This window comes from Anas platyrhynchos, chromosome 1, assembly GCF_047663525.1.
Source record: "Anas platyrhynchos isolate ZD024472 breed Pekin duck chromosome 1, IASCAAS_PekinDuck_T2T, whole genome shotgun sequence".
NCBI lineage: Eukaryota > Metazoa > Chordata > Aves > Anseriformes > Anatidae > Anas > Anas platyrhynchos.
The window spans coordinates 38,864,612-38,890,065 of record NC_092587.1 but is presented as its reverse complement, the minus strand read 5'-3'; the positions used below and the strand labels follow the sequence as shown (position 1 = coordinate 38,890,065).

The following is a 25,454-nucleotide window of genomic DNA, read 5'->3' as shown; positions in this document are numbered from 1 at the left end:
ACTATGAATATGTCACCATTACTTATCTATCTTCATAACCCACTTTTCTACATTTTCAGTCAAAGTTCCTGTAAATTTCTGTCCCTGTGTTTGAGATATTTTCACATTGGCTAACAATTTTTTTTTGTTGTTGTTATAAAGCAACACAGATGTTCTAGGAGCTCACAGTTAAGGAAGAACATCAGTTTTGAATATCAGGAAAGAGAATTTGAAATGTATTTTTTTTAATGAAATGTCAAACCAGATATTCATGACCTCCAGGTAATTTATGCATAGTACTTGCATTGCCAAGCAGATGTGTAGTTATTTGGAGCTTTTGCGCAGTTTCACCAACTACTTCAACTGCTGTTTTCTCTCACCAATCTGTTTATCAGGTATAACTTTAATTTTTTTTGTATACCAGATCCATTGTGCCTACAGAAATGGAGGGCACAGTATGCAACAGGAAGCATTACAGAAGGAACGATGCCCTATCCCCTAAAAATGCTTCAGAGAAGGTTGGTTTTACTCCTTTAAGATCCTGTTTTGTTATCTTGTTGCCTTCACAGAAATGAATCATTAAGCAAATGGATGCACTGTCCCTTCACATCTATTCCCAGAGCATTTTAAAACATTAGGCAACAAGGTACAAAGTTCCTCCTGGACAAACTAAAGGAATCTATAGAGGAAAATCCTCTCACTGTAAGAAATAGTAAATTATATCTAAATAAAAAGTTGCTTACATATGTGACTGGAATACTGAGGCAACTTCCAGACACAACTGGCAAAGGTCACCATCAGTGAAAATATTTCTCATGTGCTCTCACATTTGCATGCCTAAACTATACCATCCTGAAAGTGATGAGGCTCAGTGATCTAAGCATTGAAGGGACCAAACATGTTTTGCAGGTACACCAAAACTTAGTTATCAGTTTGTGCTTCAAGTAACTGCATATTGCAAAATATTTTAAAATAAGGGCAGTAAATTCGAGACAACAGAGCATTTGAAAAGTGATCCCTCAAGAAGGATGCCCCCAAATATATGGCTATTTGCTTTGCCACTGAACTTCCCACATTAACTATATTTCCTGATGAAGCATGCATCCCTATTTCAGTAGGGTTGCCCTTCAGTAGGGTTTCCTGGCCTTGATCTTCCTCCTGTATGGGATACAAAAGTTGTGAAAAAGATTCTTTCTCATTTTTACTGATGACAAAGTGGTTACTAATTGAAAATTATACGAAATTCAGCAAGTTCACTGAAGTTTCTTTCAGGAACTAAATAAAGCTTCATCTAAACCCTGAACTCAGGAGATTTGAACTCACATGACCCAAAAGGTCTCATAATAATGTAATTTCGGCTGCTTTCCCAAGATGAGCAGATAATGACATGAAGAAAGAAGAGACACTGACATTCTCCAAACCTGTACTCAATCTCTTGAATAAATGTTTCATCTAAATGTTGATATTCATTTATGTCTGATCTCTAAATGTTAAGAGTTTAACTATTTAAAGTTAAGAATTCCGTACAGTTATGCATCTTGCCAGGGCATTTAAAAAGAAACTGTATTAAGAAAGATAATTTGGAGATGGAAACATATTTTATTAGTTATAAGCAAAATTTAGCATAAGGATTACAAAACTGATGTGCTTAAAAAGGACTAATAATGAGCAACCAGGTCTTTCACCTTACCTTTACATACCTCTTCTTTCTTGCCAAAGTTAATTATACATGAGATTCTAGTTAATTTTACATTGAAAGCTTCCCCCATAGTTGAGTTAAAACAGAAAATCATACAAGAATTGACTTCAGTGAGCATTTACTGAGGGAAAAAACCACTCCATGTGGTATTAATTAAAGGCTTACTTCTTACAGGCACTGGGAGCCTTTAACCAAAAATAAATAAATAAATAAATAAAGAGAGAGAGAGAGAGAGAGAGATGAAAGTAGTTTTAAAAAAGCAGTCTGAACCTCTCTCGATGCTGAGCCAGCATGATATTTATGTTGGGTTAGAAGGATCAAGCAGGCTACAGCTCAGGTCTGAAATGCCAAAATAATAATGAAATAAATCAAAAATGCCCATGTCTTAAGTCTACTTCAAAACCTATAAAGATTTTCTGGGTTTTCTGTAAGTCAAATGATGCCTAAAAATTTCGTGGAAGGAGACAAACACTTTAAGAGGCAACGTTAATCAAACTAAATTAAAGATAAGCATGTGTCTAATGGCAGTATTCACTTTGATTATTTCAATCCTGTCAGTGAGAAAGATAGGCAATTAAGATCATTTATAAAGGATTTGGGCAGAGTGTTGCATGATGTTCAAAGTACTTACTGTAATGAAGTTTAGTTAAAATGTTTTCTATTAACTTTCTAGGCACAGGTAATTTCTTGCAGCACATATTTTTATAACAGAAATGTTAATAACCAACAGCATTATTTTCAGCTGCCAACTGTAATGGCAGGATCATCTAGAGTGTGGAACATGTTAGTGTGAAGGAAACATGATTCACTCTAAGACAGGTGAAGGATGTCCTTCCAGGTAGACAAAAAGTTTTACTCCGAGTAAATAATCACAGTTGCTTAATACTAAGAAAATCTCTGGCAAATATGACCATCCTTGTATGTAAAACTAGTAAGCACACATGGAAGTGGGAGATCTTATCCCAGAACTTCAATTCATAGAGAAGGCAGTGGAGTCAAAGCAATCACAAGTGTAGTACACCTTGACTCATCCAATAAAGTTGTCACCAAAGCCAACTTTTATATAATAAAGAAAATGGAGAAGACAGCTAGGTTCTGTGAAATGCTTTCTCAGCACCAAGCAGGGTACTGACTGCTAAAGTATTTGACACTCGTTTGATGGATGAAAGGGAAAATTACATGTCAGTAATTCCTGCTGTCATACTCCTCAATACCTACCCCAATACCAGAGACATTCAAGGGCAAACATGATGGTTCCTTCTACCAGAAAATAAGGAGGCAAAAGAACAATCAATAAATTCATGGATCAGAAAGTCTCAGTTGAATTCCTTCCTTTAGAGAGCCACATACAAAGGAGTTCAGGATAATGACAGAAACAACCAGAGAGGATGATAGAACATTTAGGTGCAATCGGGTCTCTGAAAGGAGAAAGGTAGATGAGAAGACAGGGTGGATGAGAAAAGACAGGGCTATGAAGAGAAAATAAGCAGTAAGTAGCTTTCCACTTTAATTTTCTCTTTTCTCTGATCCTAAAACAAGCAGCAGGACCTTCTATGGAGCTGACATTACCTTGTTGTATCATTCATAAGATCTAACGCCTCAAGAACTCACATCCAGCTGCTGTTCATTTTTGATGGCATGGAGAGACATCCAAAAAGTTGCATGGTATGCTTCTAACAAAGAAATCTCATCTCTTTCTAAGTCATGAAACAGCAACAGCCAAGGTATTCACAAACAAATAACTACTTTGAGTACACAAGATTAAGCAATATTCTCTGATCTCTGGGGAGAACAGTTTGCAGTGCCAGATTTCTTTTTAAAATACTCTTGACAACAACAAAACAAAAACAAAACAAAACAAAAACACAATGGTTTAAACTTCAAAGACCTTGAAGAATGAGATTTTGGAGTAAGATTTTGAAACAGTTCAGAGTAAGAATTTCAAAAACATTTTGGGGATAGGCAATGCAAAAGGCTGAAATGGGAAGCATGGTGAATTCATTACTGCTGCAAATGTCTCATGACCATGCAGGAGGGAACATAATTCTTAAAAATCAAAGTCAGCTTCACCTTCAAGAAGTAAAAGGTAATATGCAAGGACTTAGTTTTTAGCTGAGGGAAGGGCGACTTTCTAACTTTGATCTGAATTAACTTAATTTTAAAAAGGACACTAAGACCTGTGCTGGGACCATGAAGGGTCTCAGCACAGAAAGCTCATTTTCCTGTTTTGAAACAAGTGAAACTTTGCCCATATCCTCAGGGGAGTTCTCAGGTACCTTATAGTAACTGCAACAGAAGCCTCTGTCAGAATGATTCTGTTCATTCTTCATATCGTTCACTCAACATTTCAACAGGAGGATCCAGGGCATAAGGATGGAGAGAATTTGTTGAGGACTAGACTTCCTTTCTCATTATGTAGCCTGATGAAGTATGTAAATGCCTTGTGGACAACACAAGAAATTCTAAACCTCCTGAGAGGTTCAGTGAGGTGTAACAGCTCACGCTCCATGGCAGTTTGGGCGATCTTGCTACCTATCCATCGTTCCTGGGGTGTGGAGCTTATAAAACCTTTAAGGAAAAACTGATAATCAAGAACTTTAGAAAAGGATAAAGTGTTTACACAAGCTAGCAAACCTAGAGAAAAGATACCAAGACTGTGAATGCCAAAGAAGATGCACACTGGAAAAAAAAAAAAAAAAAAAAGAGCTCGGTTTGACTAAAAGAGAAGCATCTTTAGAAAAGCAGTCGCAAAATTTTAGGAGCTTATGGAGTTTAAATGGTAAAAGCTCATGTGCCTGTGGCCTATAAGCACTGAGCAAGTTAGGTAGGAAGTTGAAGAGAGATCAATTTGATTAAGATATATCTATATTGCCCAAGTTGCATTTCTAAACAAAAGTTGTTTTTTCAGGAATTGACTTTCAGTCTTTGGTGTCTACACTTGTCCGAAAGAAAATGTGACAAATGTTCTACGAGAAACTGAAAAGAAGGTGTATTTGACATTTTAATCCATGGATTTCTTGAGGAAAATTTCAGGGATAAAATTTCAAAACTACAAGATACAGAAATTAACTGTCTAACTTTCCTCATTCTTTAGAAAGAAAGAGGATTTTGGCGTATTACTCTTGTTTTTCCTGATGCAAAAAGCTCTGTCATCATACATCACAGCATCTTTTATTTTTATTTCACAGGTATGAATAACTGCCAACAAAACACATACAAAATGCTGGAATATTGTTCTGTTAAACCATCGTTATAGAAAATAAGTTCTGTAGTTCTTGTTTTTGTAACTGATTCATGAAGCTTGTACTGTGTCCTTTTTTTAAAAAAAATAACTAAGTTTGTTTGCAACAGCTTTTCTTCTTATAAAGGCTCACTTTTTATTTGTTCAACTTCATAAATGTCAGTATGATCTAAACATCAAATGCACTTTATACCAATAACAAAAATATCCAGCAAGCCAAATTCCAGTAACAGCAGGTTTTGCTTCCTCTTCTTACAATCTCTGTAATAAGGTTAAAACATTGACTTCTACTGTAGTCTGCAAAAAAATACATCATGTTTAAATGCTTAAGTCATCAATTGTTCCATCTTGTCACTATTTTTCTTATTATTTAAATATGTCAGTACGGTTATTTTGATTGCAAAGGCCAAAGTTTATGTCTACCTTCCTTTTGATTTAGGGAAAAAATTGACAGGTGGGTATTTCTCCAGGCATAGCAATATTACCATAGCCAATTCTAATTTATGCAGCACGTGTGTCTAATTTCTGAGTTCAACCTATTTGTTTTGCCTGTATTCTGCTAAGACGTAAGGATTTCACATGATGGGTGTGTCATTTGCATAACAGTGAATGTTATATTCATTCCACAGAAATCTCAAGCAAATATTCTACATTCCAAATGACTTCTAAAACAATGTTATTCTGCATTTGTTAAACTGATTATGTGATGAACAAATGATGGATGATTTAAAGATAAATTTCAGTGTATAAACATTGTCATCTATGACATTTCACTATGATAAAATCATACAGGCCTGCCAGATTTCATTGCATTTATAATTAGAATGATTACATTTTAATTCAGGATGTGTTTTTCGTAAAGATGAAGAGAATGAGTTTTAATACAGCCAAAGCCAGGTGAAGCCAATATGTTTACCTATACAAGACAAATGTCAGTTCAAATAAAGATTTATTTTTCTATTTCATAATGCAATTATAAACCTAAATTGACACCTAGAAGAAGAAAAAATACTACAAAGGATTCAACCTTCACAAAAGCATAAGTAAAATAACCTGTATACAACAATAAGAGTAAACTTAGGGAGAGGAGAACAGAATACTGTAAATATATACATAATATATATATATATATATATATGTTCAATTTCATAGTATGTTTTAGCCAAACATCTCTTTCTCATTTTTGTTATGCTCATGGACTAAATTCAATATTCTGTCCATTTTCAAAAATGGTCCATGTTAAATCATAACTGCTTTAATCCAAAATGTTTTTCAGCAGAGAGACAGTAGTTATTTTAACACTGGGTTATGATAGACATGACCTTATTTCTTTTGTAATAAATTGCAGATTACACTTTTGGAATGCTGTCAAATTATTTCACACCTTGTGATTTTGCTTTATTGGACATCTGATACTTTCATGCATCATTTGGTATTTTTCAGCAGTCCCCGTCTATAACAGAAGCAGGAGAATAACAGGAGAGAAACCTTTCTGTGGAGTTTCAAAATTAATGAAATAAAACAAACATACCATGTTCCATCCTGGGTAGAGGTAGTCTGTCCCGACAAATTCAAAATAGTGAGCAAAACCCTCTTTCAACCACACATCCTCCCACCAAACTGGAGTCACAAGGTCACCAAACCACTGCAAAGAAAGTTCAGTTAAAAAAAAAAAAAAAGAATTAGAAAATGTTTGCATACATTTTATTTATACAGAGCAGATTCTTCACGACTTTCAATTCATACCAACCATTGAAACTTACCAAACTTTTTTCGTATAATAATGAACAAAGCTTTTTTTACAGGATGCACCTAAGTTACTTAAGTAAAATATTAGAAAAGGGCTAGCAGGGGAAAAGAAGCATTGCAGAGAGTATTCACAGCATTAATTTAGTTTTCTAAAGTATTCTCATCTCAGTTTAAGCAACAGACAATGGAGAGAAAAATGCTAGGATTTACATTATTGATTGTCAATGGCAAGTTTCCTAAGGAAAGCTGTTTCATGCAATCCTGCCATATCTCACAACTGCCTCAAAGCAGGCACTTGATGCCACATAAAGAGTGCTCCAGGGTATGTGAGGTAACTACAACAGACCTAGGAAATTTCATACAGGGTTTACTGCCCTACAGCCTGGATGTGCAGCCTTTCTTAATACCAATCAGAGATGCAGGGTACCTAAAATAGTAACCAAAAGAATCATACCCAATCTGACTGCCACTCACATTCCCCCTCGTAACTCTTGAACTTCCTGACTGACTTCAACTCAATTTAGAGAAAAGGACAGAGATCTCCAAGATAACTCCTACAAAACTACATGAAGATCAGCAGCCGAAAAGAGAAGGACCTAAAATGAGGGCAAGGCAAGAACCTGCTAGCCATTAGATACTCTGCTCAGTAGCAGTTAACAGGGCAAACAGCTGGGGTGTAGCCATAAACCCTTCATGACAGAGGACGTGAGGTAAAATCCCTTATAGGGATTTTAGACAGAGATGGGATCATCACTGGAATGAGGCCAAAAGTTCACAGGTAATCAGGCTTCATCAGTTCCACTGCTCATGGACCACCTTGTCCAAATTACTGGAATGGCCCTGGGCAACCTGAACTATCTTAACACGAGTGATAAGAGTAGAAACATTCACATTATTATGAAAACTTATTTCATAATCTCTGTAGAATCTTTTTGTTTTGTTTTGTTTTCCCAGAAACCAAACCTTGTTTCAGAAAAAAAAAAAAATCTCTATTTTTTTTAATGTGAATAAAAAGAGGTTAATTCACAATCAAGAGATAATTTTGTAAACTCAAAAATAAATGGAAAGGGATCAGCAAATAAGTATTCCAGGGGGAGAAAGACATGTCAGAGCACAGGCGCTGCTGTTGACACTAATGAGAGTGGAGAATGAAGAACCATGGAGTTGGCCAAGTAAGCAGGTTCCTTTTATGATGATTGGCGTATTTGAAGGCTTTGTCTGGGATCTCAATGAAAGGTCTTGCTTCTGTGCACATCTTTGTTGAGGGAGAATAGCACTCAGGGAGGATCAATGCCACAACTAAGATCCTTTGTGAAAACAGGAGCTCCAGAGAACAGACTACAGAAACTGAGATTATCAGATTGCTGCACAATGTTCAGTAAATAGGATTTGAAGGAAAAATGAAGCGAAACATGAAAATGAATGCCTGTGACAAGCAATTGAAGAATTTAGGGAGAGAAGATGGGGTTGACAAAAGTCATATTCACATGGCAAGTGAAACTAAACTTAATGGACACTCGAACATAATCTAGATGAAGGCTATCAAATTAACCCTCTACAGGACCAAAACAGACAGAGCCTCATTTTAAGACCATTTACTTGAAAAGATAAAGAACTAATGGAAATGCATTCATATATATATAATGCACTTCCCACAAATTGAAAAGTTGGAGTAACATACTACCAGAGTAATATGAAAGTGCTATTTATACTAGAATAGCTTGAGTAAATAATTTCTAATGATAAACAGACTACACAATATCACAGTGTTTATTTCTTGAATTACAAGAGGACTGCTGAACAAATATGAAACCAGTAACAGACAGGGTATGCTACAAGTGTACAGAGAGAGATTTAAAAAATAGAAGTTACAAAGTTCATGATACACATTCTTGTAACTCAAAATAATTATTTTTTTTTAAATAAAACAGTGAATTATGTTAGATTAAAATACATCTGATTTAAGCAGGAACATAGTTGTTCCTGCTTCTTATCTAGAAATGGAAAATATTAATTTTGTTGTATTCACAATTTATGATGCCACAACAGAGGATTTCTTATATTCCTCTATGAGTTGACTATATTTATTTAGTAATGACACGATTAAAAGTTTTCATTTAATCATCTATCTAAAAGAAAAAATATTTTTACAAGTATTAAAACAGCATATGATACCAATGTGAAAATGTAGGGAATTTTTCTAAATAGTCTTGAATACTATTATATTTCAGAGTTGGAGCATAACCAGAGACTGCAATTAATGAAGCCCAATTTTCAAGCAGAAATGCTCTATTATCTTCCTAGGTGTTACACGTCTGAAAGGAAAACACTAAATTAAGTCTTTCATTTAAGTAATTGCTTATTTATTTATTTGTGTATTTGAAGAGGGATGCTATTTGCCCTGAGTGAAGATTTTTTTTTCCATTTTGGAAAGAAAAATGAATTTAAATGTATTGATTAAATAAATTGCTCGTTTCCCTCAGATATTGTGTTCATAGAAGGCTTTTATCCTCATTACAGACACAAAGAAAAGGTATTCCTTCCTATGTTCTTTCTTTACAAATTAATTTTTAAAATATGGTTTGGGAATTTTTACCTTTCCCTATGCATTCATGTGTGTTTAACGTAGGTTTTGTGCTCAAGTGGGAGAACTAACAAAAACATCATTCAAATGACTCTTTCTTCAAAGGCTGTAGGTGGAACTGATCTGTGATATGCAAATAAAATGGATTGCTGCTATAACAGAACTATTTTAATAAATTATGGTAATTATTTGGAGCTATTAACTTAAGATGCTATAAATACGCGTGTATTGACTAATATCTCATTTGTGTTCTGGGGCTTGGAGGGAAAGTTTTTATGCTGAAACACTCCTTTTGCCAATTATTAATTTTTAATTAAATATGTGAAATTGTCTAAAAGAACACTCAAGCTGTAATATCAAGCACTAATAACCTAAAAATGACAAAACTAAAACTATCTGTGCAACTTTAATAGATCCTTCCTAAAACATGTTCCTAAAATAACAATCTAGTGAAGCATTACAAAGTCACCTGTGAAGAAATCAGGCATAAAATTCTCTTATATGCTTTGTACCTGTATTTTGACAACCACAGAATTTCTTTGTTCTTCTGTGATGCTGTCTTCTCTGTTTGAACACTGCAGTCCACCACTAAAAGCACTCAAGTACTGATGCCCAACAGGTTTGAGAATACCAATTTTACAGTCCTATCTAAAGCTAACAATCCCAATTCTTAACATTCATCCAATTCTTCTAATCTTGGGTACAACACTGGTACAACATTTGCTGTGTTACCCTAAGCAACAAGGGTCTCATATAGGACAGTTAGGTACTACACTAAGATATGTGCTGTATGTTTCCAAGTTATGGGTTTAAAATCAGGGGGCACTCTGTGATGAAACAGGCAATGATACAGTTTTTTTAAAAGGGAAAAAATGTATTTCAGTGGAGTTCCTGTTACTCTTAAATTTAAAAATAAATAAAAAGTAAAGCTTGAGATGTAGAATGTACTTTTCACTATGCCAGTAGTGATTTTGCTTAATCTCTGTCATTTAACATGTAAAAATGAATAAAGGGAAGGCATATTCCTGTGCCACCCAAAATTAGCAGACTATGCTATGCACAGCAAACAAGGATAAAAATGCAGTAGAGAAGCAGCAGAGGTAAGACATCCTGAACCCAACCTCGCCTCAGTTCAGTACACGTTCAGCTAAGTTAATATCATTTATAGCTTCTGCTCTATGTCAGCCAGACTTAAAGATTCCTTGAGAGGCTTATGGGTATGGTAAGATAAAAGCAGAAAACTGGCTAAATAAAGACAATACTGAGTTGGCAGTGTTGGTGTTTTACAGCATGTTATTTGGGAGGGATTCTCCCCTTAAACTTTATTTGCAGATGAACGATTCATATTCTCTGTGATTCAATTCTGCATCTAGAGCAGAAATAATATTTCTTCCACTTGAGTATTTTCTATCATATCTGTTTCTCCAGTATGGTACTGAAACAGAAACAGCAGCAACATAAATGAAGGAAGATACTAATTACATGAACAGCACTGGGATTACTATGACAGGGACACCAAGTAAAACTTCTCATTTGCACTTCTAAGGTCACTTAAGAGCACACAGCTTCCCTAAAATAAACTCAAATACGGTTTTCACCCACTTCAATGTCCTCTGATATTCCCAAAATGATGTGAAAAAGGCTCAGTAAGAATCTGTTTCAATGAGAATCAGATAAATTTGGCAAGTTACTGATGTGGTAACTGTCCACATATAAAGTATAAATAGCTTTGGAAAGAGAAGAAATTACTAAAGCACTGCAAAGAATAATTGAAAGTAATGGATTGACTTCAGAAAAACTAAAACTTAAGCTGAATAATGCAAGGGAAAAGTTATTGACCACCAAATTTAATCAGCCATTGAAAAGGTTCTGAGAGAAGTGTCAGAAATCCTGTAATCAGGAACGCTGAACCCAGCACTAGAAAAACACACTACATGGAATAAGGTATTTCTACCAGGAGCTGGGACTTGATGACCTAATATGTGTTTTCCACACCTGATTCCCAAGGCACTGTGATTTTTCTGGCTGAATGGTGCACTATTCTATTGAACTGCACAATAAAGAGCATATAACAAAATAAGATGTTCACACTGAGAACAAACCAGCAATAACTATCAATAAAAATGTCATGTTTTAGTTGAGGACTTAATATTCATCCACAGATTTAACGTGAAACATGAATATGAACCAAACATTATTATTTCCAGGTTCATCTACCAGAACTCTATTACAAAGGCTCCCTTCTATGTGGTACTTTTCATTTGCAGAAAGTGTTAAGAATTTGCATTGCCTTTTAAAGAATACTGCGTAAAGTCACAGATGTAAGCCATGCTGATTACACAGTAGGATTTCATTCGTTTTAACCTGAAGGCTATGATTATGCCTGTTATGAGTGCAAGAAAGGGTTTCCTGGCCCTCTAGCACATTTCTTCAATAAAATTTGCCTTCGACTCAATATTACTAGACACTCATAATGTGTTTAGTTGGAGATAAGAAGATGGAAGAATTGTAAATTATAATAATATGAGTTTATTACAAAGTTTTCTTATTGATACAAAGATTTCTGTACATACAAAGACTCAATTATCCATGAGTGAAGAGAGGGTTAATACCAAATGTTAAAAAAAAAACAAAAAGAAAGGAAAAGAAAGTATGTGTATATGTGATGGAAGAAGGGTAAGATGAGTAAGACTAACAAATTGATTTCAACCAAAACATTTTTTGACATGAACATGAAACTCAGCGTGAATCTGCTATAGTTCTGCAATAAATCATTTTCTACAGTTATCAATGTGTATAGTCTAAACAACACGCTCTGAAGCAAAGAATATAGTGGTACAGAAGATAGGCAAGTTGTTCATTACTACTAATTTTCTTTTTTATCTCCATTCTGACTCCTCCTAATTTCTGCATTTTAGTGAGGTATCTTACAAGTCCCAGTATTATTTGGACTACAATCACAACAAAAGTTGCACCTGCCTGTGCAAATGAATTTTCAGCTTGGAAAAGTAAAGCATGGTTTCTGACATTAATACCAAATATCTGAACACCTATAATACCTGATGACATAGCTCATGTACAATGACCATGGTGACATCCAGCAGGTATGATATAGAAGAAATGCTTGGATCTAGCAGTATCCTTTGTTCCACAAAAACACTCAGTCCCCAGTTCTCCATAGCAGCATATGGATGTTTAGGCACAGCTAACAGATCTGGAAATAGAGAAAATATATGTTAACTGCTTGTGGGAGCTACTGTGCTGAGGAGCTATTGTAGGTAAGGCCATAAACTATAATTAGAAAATATTTTAAATAACATATATGTAAAAAAATAACTGTTAATTTCAGCTCTCTAACAGTATTATTTATGAAACATTAATAACATTATTTTTGTTCTTATATCACTATCTGTTCAAACATATTTAAGGATTACTACATTACTGCTGTAACACAGTATTTAGTATTTCTAATAGAAGGTCTCCATACAGAATCTGGTTTGTTTTAAAATACCTGGTTGTCGATTTACTTTTGAGTTTGATACCACTTCTTATGTTTACTCTACCATAATCAATGCAGTAACACAGACTTTTACCGAAAGTATCGTTTATCTTTTCATTAGAGTGACTCCTTTATGAACATCATACAAGTCAAACTGTATGTAAGGATAACATCAAGGGGAGCACTGAAGAAATGCTGTTTCACAACAGTCAGAAAGATGGCAAACTGTTCGGAACCACCAGTTCTTGCAAAACAAGGAATCTTTCAGTATGCAATATTGCTAGCACACATCTTCTGAGGATGGGACTGCTAACAAACACCTCTCAGCTCTAAAGGCTGGAACCATGGTGATACATGCAAACTTGGAAGTATTGCTTCAGCCTAGTATTCAAAAAGTGGTAAAATATTACTTTTTAGAAGTTAGGAAGAAGACGGGAGGTCCTTCAGCTTATTAAAAAGTAAAAAATAAAAGAGTGGTGGGGAATTTCTCTCACTGGCAAGAGGTTCAACAATACAATATTCCAATGCCTAGCCACATGCTAGAAAAATCTTACTGGAAAAGGCTAAGAAGGAACTCAAATTGACCATCAGCCTGGAGATAAATCTGTTCTTACAGTAAATACATACATAAGGAATAAACAAATATGCAGTGCTATTCCACAGCAAAATACCTGAAAGAGCCTAGAAACAGCTTGTACCTCTGTAAGAAGCCCAGTGCAACCCATGTACAAATCAGCCAGAATTCTGGAAGCTATAATGTCACATCAGCATGGTGCTCCTTTCAGTTGAACTAATTAGCCTGGCCTCTTAATTAATTAGCCTGGCTGTCGCACTCCTTTCATTTGGCTACACTGCTTCAAAGCTAGTTCATTCATAATTAACACAAGTAGATCTAGGTAATGCTTCACTGTGTGGGATGAATGGTCACTGGGTTGACTTATCCACCTGAGGAAGAAAAATTCTGACCTGCTTATAAGCAGCAATTCTATTACAGCAGACACATCTCCTAACTTTGTTTGGGGTTGCTGATACATGTGGTAGAATTGGCTTGGAGAACAACCTGACAGCAGGAGCTCTCCTTCAGGATTCACAGGAAGTTGCCACTGAAATATCAGGAATAGATGCAGAACATGGATATATTCCAGCACTCCCAAAAAGGGCCTGTTGCAAGAAGCAAAAAAAAAAAAAAAATCTAAAAAAAAAAAATAAAAAATCACAGCCCTCAAGTGGAGGCACAGAGAGATTCTAGCAGCTACTTCCAAATACAAGCAAACTGAAAATATCCCAACTGCAAACAGATACATACTACAAAGGGTAAAGAATAAATATGTTATATAAAGGCAGACATTAGAACAAGAGCCTAATTAAAGAAAGCAAAGCAAAAATCCAAAGCATGGTGCTCAAGATTAGATATGCCAGCAAATTCAAAATTACATGCTTTCCTTTTCTTCTTCAGTTCAAGCTTGAAACATACTAATTTTTTAGAATAACTGCAGTTTGTTGTAACTAACATGAAAAAAAATCTGTCTGCTATACAGGGAAGGGATAAGGATAAAAAGAAGAGGACACAAAAGATACTGGATTAAATCACTGAAGTTAATGGCAAATTCTTCATTAAACAGTGATCTTTCTCATTCTTACCTCTATAAACAAACAAACAAATAAATAAATAAATAAATAAATAAAGTGCAGAGACTGATTCTCTTCTAATCTGCACCAACTAAGTTTTCAGCAATTCCCTCAAATCTGCAAAGTGACACTGAAATAAAACTACCATGAAAGAAAAACTATTTCGTATTTTCACTGATCCTTTCATTTCCTTTTTTTCTTTTGCTTTCATTTTTAGTTTTTTTGCTCTTTCTTAACAGTTGCAACAGACACATTTTGTTACTGTCAGCCAGTAATAAACTGGAATAACTTTAACACCAGGAAACTGGGGTGAGGTCTTGTACTACTCAAGAACGGAGTTTGCCTCCACCTAAACACTTTTATAGGCTAATTACAGACTGTCTTTCAGTATTTGTTTCATTGGTATTGGTCTGCTGGTTTAGATGGATGCTTTATAGCACTGACATATCTATAAAACCTTCCAATCTGATGGATGGCTAGCTGCCTTCCAGGTAGACAACAGCAGAGAAATATTCTAAATCACTTTCTTCCAGCACAGACCCGTTGATTTGCAAGCCTTGAAATTCCTCTCATGCATCAGCTAATGCACTATCATGCCAAAGAGGAGACTTTCTTAATCTCCAGCAACTGACAGATTAGACTCTGAACATTCTTGTTATTACAAAATGAGAAATCCTTTTGTTCTCATTGTTCATGTCTAAATTCAGAATCTCCAGTCTTAGTGTTACTTTAGAAACAAAATTCTTCGGTGGTTGATCTTGATGGCTCCCCAGATTTCTACTACTTTAAAAGAAAAAAAAACAAATATACCTGGCTTTGTGGTGAAAGACACAAGAATCTATAGTGTTATCTGGGGAATCAAAATGTTTGATTTCAGAGGAATGATGTTTGATGTTCAAGCCTCAGCAAAGGAATTTTTATTTCTCTCTGTTTATTAGAGAGCTGAGGAAGGTATCTGATGCTCCTGCAGGTTACAGACATTAAGGTTTTAGAGTAATTTTTGAGGACCAATGTGCAAAAGGAGGGAGTGATAATGCATGTTTTGATAGAAATATCATTCACAACATTGTACTGCTCAAAAGCATTCTGCATTAACTGCAAAAATGTGAACTACTGAATGTATAACAGCTTGTGTGCTTGCTGCATCCAATTATTCTGCACACTATTTAATTAAATTCTTTGTAAAGCACTTGTGAATGTTTGATTATGTAGATATTGCTGGGGAAATAGAAGTGCTTGTTATTGCTTGCAGAGAATAATATCCTCATATATCATAAAACTGTTACTTGAGATTTCCTGATACAGCAGTGCAGAGAGTTCCTATGTACCACTGGAATAATAGAGGGTTTCCACCTCTTGGCCTTCACAGAAACTAAATTCATGACTATGGAGTAAAAACTATACAGCTAAAATAAAATCACCAGAAAAGCCATCATGACAAAAAGGTGTTGGAACTTCAAACTAATACACAATACTGATACAATTATTCAAATATATTTGGATGTTTCTGAAATCTGTTCCTCTGTGAATCTCATTTTTCAACATTTCAGGTTTAAAAAAACTGTACATAGCTCAACAGCTTCTTTTACTTCCAAACATTTAATTAAGGAATCATAACTATGTGAGCTTACATCAAAATATAATTGCCTGACATTATTAGCAAGTATCATCATAGTGCAAAACAGAAATTAGCAATTCAACACCTAACTTGGTTACAAAAAGAATTCACATTCACCTTGAGTCTGTTTATCTATTAATTTAGAATCTGTGTAATTTGGAAAAAAAAAAATTACATGTTTTTTCTCTTTTCCCACTTGGTTATAGTATTTTCCAGAAACCCTCAAAAAATTCCCAAACTATGCAACTGGGGACACCATTCTTGCTTTAAATGAGAGCGGGATTAGAACTGAATAGGATTAAATGCAAAAGATCAAATTCTTTCATTTAGAGTACATTGAATTTGGGGTTCCTTCCCCCACTTTCTTTACCATCTTACTCATTTTAACAGTTTGAAGTCTGATGGGGATACTGGCATAACAGACACACATCCTTACTATACATACAAATATGAGGATGTGTATAAACACAGACAGACAGACATCCACATGCATGAACACAATTACTGTAGATGTACTGTAATTTTGTTTTAGCAGCTGGTTGAAATATAACTAAGGGATAGATTCTGCAGGACATAAAACAGCATTAAATTTCTCATACTCAAGGCAGAAGGTAAAAAAGCACCTACTGGGAAAAAAAATAAAAAATAAAATAAAATAACTACGTTTGAAAAAAGTTAGGAAATTTTCTCTGTTATCATATATGATCAGTATCCCAAATAAATCTAAGAGCTCTGAAACACTGCAATTTTAAATCAGAATATACAGCAAGAAACAACAATTTTCTGACAAGCATCTTTACACATATATTTTCCTTAATAAAATCAGGATGCACATGAAGATAAACTGTTCACTCTGAACTCCATGTTTTTCCCTTCTAATCCCTATATTTATTACCAAAAAATGACACTAAAAATAATTTGAATCTACTTACATGCATCTCAAACATTACTTTCATGCCTTTCTTCAGAGAGGCTTTCTTCAAGATTTCAGATGTAGATTTTTTGATACTAGGTATTTCAATTTTTTGGCAGTGACCAACAAATTAAGAAAAAATATGTCTAATATCAGTTTATTTTAATCTTGACAAATGAAAACCTGAAGTATGGTTTGGCCCTTTCTTAATACTGTGTATTGCAATCAACAGATCTATTAGATCTCCCTAAAGGTCTTGTGCAACATCCTAAATGAATGCTGTACAAAAATAAGAACTATTTACTAAAGGGGTTTATATTTCTGCCATTTAGATTCTTTAATCAAAGCCATTTCTTTTATTAATAGTAAGTAGAATATGCTTTTATGAAACAGAATACTACTTAATGATTTATATAGACAAAAATGTTTTTGTGACATTTATGGCACAAGTGGCAGCCTGGCTTAAAAACCATTACACCAAACAGTAGATATTAAAAGGAAATATTCACATTGGTTACTCAGAAAGAACTCATGATAATAGCCCTTGTAAGAAATATTGAAATTAGCTACTGAAAAGCTTTCTTTTCTGCACTGTTTTCTTGGTATATGACTGAGACGGTCATGCTTGAAAAATCAAGTTTTCCTTATATATGTACTTTCACCCCTTCTTTAAAAGGACTTTGAGGGGGAAAAAAGAAAAAAAAAGAAAATCCATCCCAGGGCTAGATGAAATCTCCCTGAAACCAACGGGAAGGTCTCCAGCTGACTTCAACTGCAGAACAAAACACAACTAATGGATTTGAATGTGTAGTTTGAGACACTGTTAGGAGGCTGATTTCATAGTAAGTACATGTTTCCTGCAAACTGAACCACTTTCACGGTCTCTATATGGGCACTTAAGAACTAGGTACCCTAAATTAGCTGTCTTTTTAACTATTATTTTTATTTAAACTACCACTCAGTAGTATTCTTATACCTTCTCTTACTATATATGAAGTATTCAAACACTCAAAAGTCACAAACCACCTGATGACACTCACACGGGAACACTTCAACTAACATTTCTGTTTACCTAAATGCTTTTTCTGGCACCCATCAGTTTTTATCTCTGGGGCTACACCACTGATGTCCTTCTACAAATCTGACACCAGCCCACATGGACTTCCGCTTACAGAGTTAATTCAAAGGTCTAAACCTGTTTGCCATTATTTCAGTCAAATCAAATGGTTTGTTGCAGACCCTGAGGAGAAATCACTGACACACAGCAGTTTATTGCTGTTTTTTTTTATTGCTTCTTATTGCTGTACAAAGTATTACTTAACATTAACTGACATAAACAATGGATGGATTTTCCAGAGTGGTTGATATGAATAGCAGATGTTTAATGCAATGTGAATACTGAAGGTTCCAAGAGGGAAAAAATATGTGGGAGAGAAGGAAAGAATAAGCAGCAGTATAAAAAGAAAAACTGTTATTTTTTCAAGCAATGGAGCCTTGACACTGGGTAATGGCTAGTTTACAGTTTAAGAAAATAAAATAGAAACCCGTTGATTTTATTTGACATGCATATTATTAAATTGCTTTCAATTTTCATAACCCCAATTTATAGATCATTGCTTTGTTATTTCAAGGTGTATCAAATGGTTCAATGTTGAAATGAAAAATGAATGCAATGGCCCATTGAGACTGAATTATGTATCATCTTGGTTGTATCGATCTCTACATGAATAGTGCCTTTCTTTTAAATAATACCTGGACAGATCATTATGAATTGCTGCACAAAAACAAACAAGGACAAAAAAATCTTTCACGAAGTTTCCAGTAAGGAAAAACACAATGGCGTCTTCTTATGTGTCCTTTTTTAATTCTCTGGCCCTCGGTTAGATATGGGCATTCTAAACTTTTCTCAGACATACACTGGAGAAGAGTTACACAGAACATACTGAGAGATGGGCTGAAATAAACTGTTTTCTGTTTCTCTAAGTCACAATGCTAGTACACCAGATATGAACAGAATAAATACATTCCTATTCTCAACACCAAAATATTTGGAGAGAGGAAAAATAAAAAAAGAGAGAGAAATATTTCTGTTGCGTTCATATATACCATTTCTAACGTGAATACAAAAAGCATTGACATGATGGAAAATTGCCAACAGCCATTTTCCTAACACCACAGTTAATAGAGCATGAGGACTCTATAGCTGAAAACAACACACTGCTGATTACTGAACACTTCCAGAATGAATACTGCTGCAAAGAAAATGATCAAGTGCCATTGCTATATTCCTGTCACTGCAAAACCAAGGTGCAAACACAGAGAAAACTCCAGAAATCCATACTGCTTAAGAATTATAACAATTAGGTAAAATAAATCTTTTCATCTGCCTTAAATGACATAAAACTGATTTGCATCACAGTAATAAAGACATGAATGTTTTCACTAGTAGCACGCTGTAAATCCAGTTTATTTCTCATGTTTGCTTTAAAGTGAGATGATATTCACAGGCAATAGGCACATTTTAATAGAAAAGGTAGAAATAGGATTTGGGGAAGACATGCAGGTGTCTTGCATTACCATTTTCTCAAAAATATGTATGACAATATTCCACTTGGAGAGAAAATTGCAATATAGCTGGCCATACTCACTACATCTGAAGGCAATGTTTTTGTGGATAATGTGTGTCATTTCTCTTCTCCTCTCCTCCAGAGGAAGATGAAGAAATAAGAATGGACTGTCCTGGAACAAAAACTCACTACTTAAAGATAGCTCCTGAGATACTGATTTTGGTATTTTGGTCTTGCTGCTTATCCTAAGCTCAAAAATAAAACTTGCCTTACATTCTTACACAAATTCTTTAGAATAATATTTCATCAGGATAAATTCTCACTATCTTAACAGAAATATTTTCCGTCCTCTTGCTGATTTGTTAGTATAAGAGTTAAAGAAATTGCTAGAAGACATTTCTTATAAAAACCAGCATGTATGAGCATGCATCCACTTACCCTAAGTCTTGTGGCAGAATCCACATTTACTGTTATAAATGGCTCAAAGGAACAACCCGATGAACTGGTAGGACCCAAATGTGAAAGTCAAAGCTGAATTTCTTGGTGCACTTAGATATCCTGGAGATATTTAACTAAGTAAATTTACTCATTCATTCTGTTTCAAAGCAGCATGGATGCAGGCTGCCACCAATGTGCTGTGTTCTCTGTTACCCACAGTACATGCAAAATCACAGTAAAAAACAGGAGTATGACATTCTGTCAGAAAAAGAACAACCTTCTCTACATAGCTAATGTAGATTTCCATCAGCTCTTGCAGTGTTAGGACCCAAACCTCGAAGAAATGTCACTTCCCTGGTGGAGGAAGGCAAAGAAATTAGCAGGGTGGAAAAGTAGGGTAGCTGAAACCTCCATCAGGGCTGAAAATTTAAGTGCTGAAAACAATGGGAAGAGATTTAAATAGCACTTCATTCTGCACCTGGAAGCGATAGGTACAGGTACTAGTGAAGAGAAAGATAATAGTAAGAAAGTAGCCTTATTTCTGACAGTTGTGGTTTCAGATACACTTGATATGTTTAACAGTTTCAATTAACTCAAAGAATAGAACCGAAACACAAAAATGTATTACAAAAAAATGGAAGGATACTGCGATCCATATAAAAATGAAACTCCAGAAGTCTTTAATCTGAAGTTACAAAAGAAAACACACAAGCTGCTGACTGATACAAACTGAACTATACTAACGAAGTGTGGCAAGGAGCTAATAACAGCTGAGAACAGAAGAGGTTGTGACAGACTCTGGGACAAGGACTTCAAAGACAGACTACTGGGAGACTCAGAAATAAGGAAAAGCAGAGCCTGCCATCAACAGGAGCCATCCAGCCCAGAATAAAGATTAGACAGATCTCTGACACAGTGAATAAGATTGATAATCCAATATCCCACCAGAAGAGAAACCAGAGACAGAAAATCATACAGAGCTCAGAGAGAACATCAGAGCTGCACACACAGTGACAGTCCAGACAAGTGAGACTAGTGATCAGTGCAGGGGAAGAAATATTGGAAAGGTGATGGATTAAATCACTTCATCGATGGAGTGAGTATGTGCTGTTGACAAAGGGGATGATGATGGCAACACCAACTCCTAAAAGTATTTCCTGGGTACTTTTATGATACTCAGATTCCCTGGGATATGGCATTGTTACACTTCTGCATAAAATATGCCTTGTAAATTCCCTTAAATCAAACTTAAGTCAAATTAAGATTAAAAGCAGGTAACAATGTTTATCGATAATTTTCAAAACAGACAACACTGTAATAAATGCTTATGAAAGTTACCACAAAACAAAAGACAAAATCTATACTTACTGTATTTCCAGTAATCTATACTCTGTTGGCACCAACAAGCAGACAATTGTGGTTCCAATCCTTGTGCATACCTTATGTTTCATGTTTTCCCTAACACTGAAAAATTAATCAGGAGCCCTGGTCTGAGAATTCAGCTGCAAGAGCTACAGCTTACTTCCATAAGAAGTTCATCTCTTCACACTTCTCTCAGGTGTTCTCCTCCTGTCACTCTTCACATTCCTGCATCTTCCTTGGTTAAACCACAACAGGCTTTCAGCCAGTCTCAACTTTGAAAAGTTCCTGGGATCTAAACAGACTTAATCTCTCATTCTAACTCCTTCTATTTCCCCCATTTCCAAGACACAGTCTGTCCATTCTCCTTAAACGTACTTGTTCCTCAGATATGCAAATATCTGTTTGATAGACTAGAAATTATCTTCCATTCTAAACTGGCTGGTAAGCAGCTTCTTACTTCAACAACTTCAATGAGGGGATAAAAACATTTCCCCTTCCCTTTGGGAATTCATTTGCATTTTTCAGTGTATAATGCAACTTCCACTGGAGCTTACATTCCATATCAATCTCTATCTACATTATACAAAGATCTAAATAGAATAAAATGTATTCAGCTCATTACTGACTACTAAGAGCCCCCATATACAAACAGTTATGAAGCACTTTGGGACAGCAGTGGGTTTACAGTGACTGATCCCCACTGCAACCTCATTGCCCTTGAAATCAGAGAGCACAGTAAGAAAACTACAGGATCTAACAAGTAAGACAACATAAAATAGGGTGTCTTCCCTTGCTTTTATATAAGCAAGAACCCATGTAAAAATGGAACTTTTCTTACTGCCTATAAGGAAAGATACTTTGAAAGACCATTGATGTCAAATATTTCTATTAGATGAATATGCAAAATTCTGGCAGATGCCATTTGAAAAGGTTATTCATTTATCTTGTAATGGCTTAGACAGGGTATCAAGTTTTACAGATTAACACTTCACATGGCTTTAAATGGAAATGAGAATTAAATTTAAAATGCAGGAAAGCAGCATTCTTACCAAGAGTTTAATAAAACAATGTTAAGTATAATCTTAGGCATGAGAAACAAAATAATCCTGTGTTCACTTAAAACGCACCAATTTATTAGCTAAAGTGCAATCAGAAACATTAATGACACCTCAAACTTCCACCGTACTGACTGTTAAAAAAGGACCAAAGAAGTATTAAATCTGTTAGGGAAGAAAAAAGCGTACTTGAACAAGGATTCAAGTGGAGCCAGGGTCTCTCTTTTTCACTCATCTGTAGACTCTTTCTTCATAGCAACTTCATTTTCCAAGGGCTGAGCCCTGACCCACAGGAACTCCACCCCAAGCTGAAGACTTCAGCACAAGTTGGTGCAGCAATTTGTAGCCATGGTCCTCTTCTCTTGACCTCTCTCTTCTAGCACGATCCTCCAGTTCAACATTCCCTTTTGGGGAACTGATTCCAGATGCACAAACACAATATTGCTGAGCTCTTGACAAGGAAACAGACTTGGAGGGAGGTCAAGCCAGGCACAACTATAAAGACCCAGGTATAAGACCACTATAACAAATAAAGCAATATTTAGCTTTGACATCTAATAATCTGTAATGCAGAATTACCTACATTTGGAGTTACAATACAGCCATTCGGTTGATATATCATCCATTGCTGCTATTTACAGGGTACAAATTAAACACATTTCTGCAGTTAGCATGTCCTTCTTGATTTCTGAACTAATAAGTCTCACCCTCTCATATTTAGTTCTTCAATATAAATTGAAACAGGAGAGTCAGCTTTCCATTTTTTTCAGCTCCAAGTTGAACAAGTCATTGAACTAAACCAAAAATAAATAAAACTTCATTTTTTTCCAGCACCACAAGAAGATATAACTACTTACCCAAAACTGATAGTGCACTTCTACAGTCTCTATTTTATGGGTTTTAGCAAATTACCTTTCCAAGTTTAGTAGTCTGATATTCTTTAAAAGTTCAACTACAACAGTAAGCTGTTAATATAGTATAATAATTAATATTACTTCTAATTTAAGTCAGCATGAAAGAACAAAGGTCAGTCAGACCTCCAAAAATCCATTACAACTTACAATCAGAATTCAAATTTCAAGAAAGAGTACTTTATGTTTGAAATCTCATTTTCACTCTGAAAACTTTACAGCTTTTTGTTCACTTTTATAGTATTTTTGCTATAAAACATCTTTCTGTTACTGTGCATGTTTTAGTCAGAATGCTGCTTTGGACAGTGAACAAGGACCTTCTGTAAGGTCCAAACAAAATTATTTTTTTCTGTACTCAGCAATTATAAGAACCTCAGACAAAGAAGCTATTCCTACTTTAGTATTTTGTGTTTCACAAATTTCAAAGTGATAAACAAAGAGCTTGAGAAGGTAGCTTGGAACACCAGAAAAGCACTAGCATGAGCTACAAAAGACTGAATCACTTTTGAAGAAACAAAGATTCAGTGGTGATGGAAATGAAATACCATGCCAGAGCACAAAGAAATGCAACAGGAAAATGTGCAGAAGGCTTGAGAGACCTGGGTGAAACAGATGAGAAACAGATGGGCAAAATGAGAAACCAGACAATGAAATGATAGAATTTGGCTGGGACATCTGATCAGTAAGGACTTGGAAGGTGAGGAAATTTTGCCAAAGGGACTACAAATACAAGCAGGAGATGAAGAGGGAGCAAGTGAATGCATAAAGAGAATAGAGGCTTAAGTTTGAATACGTGATTTAATTGCACTTGAAAACACCTTGTTAGGACACATTTGCATTTCCTCAGACTCATTCCAATAAGGTTTTCTGTATCTTCAATGCATAGAACAAGAGGAAACCTAAAACCTGTGAAAAATCACATCTTTTCCACTGCTCAAGCACAAAGAGTTGAAAGAGAGAGCTGAAGGTTTATGAGGTATTGAAATAACTTCTTTGCTGAAATAGTTCAGCAACTGCTTGATTATTAATAAGAGATGCCAACACTTTAGACATTCCTGCATTCTGCCTTTCTTAATAGCTTTATGTAGCCACAACAGCTGCAGGGCAGTTTTTGGAACTCTGGGAATCAGTAACACCTTGGAATGACACTATTACTGAAGGAATGGCTTTACATGGTGGCATTGTATTTGAGAGCAAATTGCCTGTATAGAAAAGGTAGTGACAAAGAAAATGCAATGACCACATCTGCATCAAAGATGTTGAAGAAAAAGCTGGCAAATAAGACTGACTAGCAAAAGTAACCATAAAAAAATAAATGTGAGTAAAGTGAAGGTAAAGCACACAGAAATTCAGTAAGACCACCAACAACTACCAAATAACAAAATTTGAGAACCCTCCTGATCAGTCCTTTTATTAGCAACAAGGAAGACATTAAAATAGGTGTGGCATGTTATTCTCCTAAGGGAGCATTACTTGTCAAAATACAATCTTGTCTACATCCAATGTCATACCACTGAGTTACAAAGTCTTAGAGAAAAATGTCTGCTCTCAACAGTAGTAGCCCACTGAATACATAAACTTTTCCAATTATACAGAAATCACAATGGTTTCCCTGAGTTCCCCTTTTTCATTCCCTGCATCATAGATTTAAACATTAAAGTTATATTAAAGTTATATTAAAGAAGCATAACAAAATTAGGTTCACAAACCTCATCTAAACTTGATAACCTATGAATAATTTACATTAAAATAATATAACTTCATTTTAAAGTTTCCTTTATGAAGATGTTTTTCTTTCAGAATCGTAATTTTTCCATACCATCTTGCTTCATTATTATTTACAGAAAAAACAGTTTGTGATCATTCCACTTAAAAGAGAAAGAATTCAATTAAAGATTTTGCTGCATCAGTAATGTTTGACTATCAGTAATGAAGACTATGAAAGAGCATAGAGGCCTTTCTTTTCATAAAACATAAGAATGACTTGCACAACAAAAGTATTGCAAAATCTATTAGGGAAGAGAGAGAATAACTTGCTACATCTTCAAGAAAATGACAGTAAGCAGATCATTGTCCTTTTACAGTGTGACCCCAAGTCTTTCCATGAAAGTCACAAAGGCAAGTGTTCAAACAGGCATAATCTCTGGGAGGCCACATACATTCCCATGCAGCCATTATATCATATTATATTAACACATGGAGACAATTTA

The 25,454-nt window shown here is 35.1% G+C and overlaps 1 protein-coding gene across 1 annotated transcript in view; it reads right to left on the bottom strand.

The window, feature by feature from the left end:
- TRHDE (thyrotropin releasing hormone degrading enzyme) overlaps positions 1–25,454 on the bottom strand; it is a 207,427-nt gene that overhangs the window by 113,089 nt on the left and 68,884 nt on the right. The window contains exons 4-5 of the mRNA XM_027455444.3: positions 12,312–12,466; positions 6,451–6,564 (exon numbers count right to left, since the gene is read on the bottom strand). Of these exons, the coding sequence (XP_027311245.2) occupies positions 6,451–6,564; positions 12,312–12,466 (269 nt within the window). The remainder of the gene's footprint in view (positions 1–6,450; positions 6,565–12,311; positions 12,467–25,454) is intronic.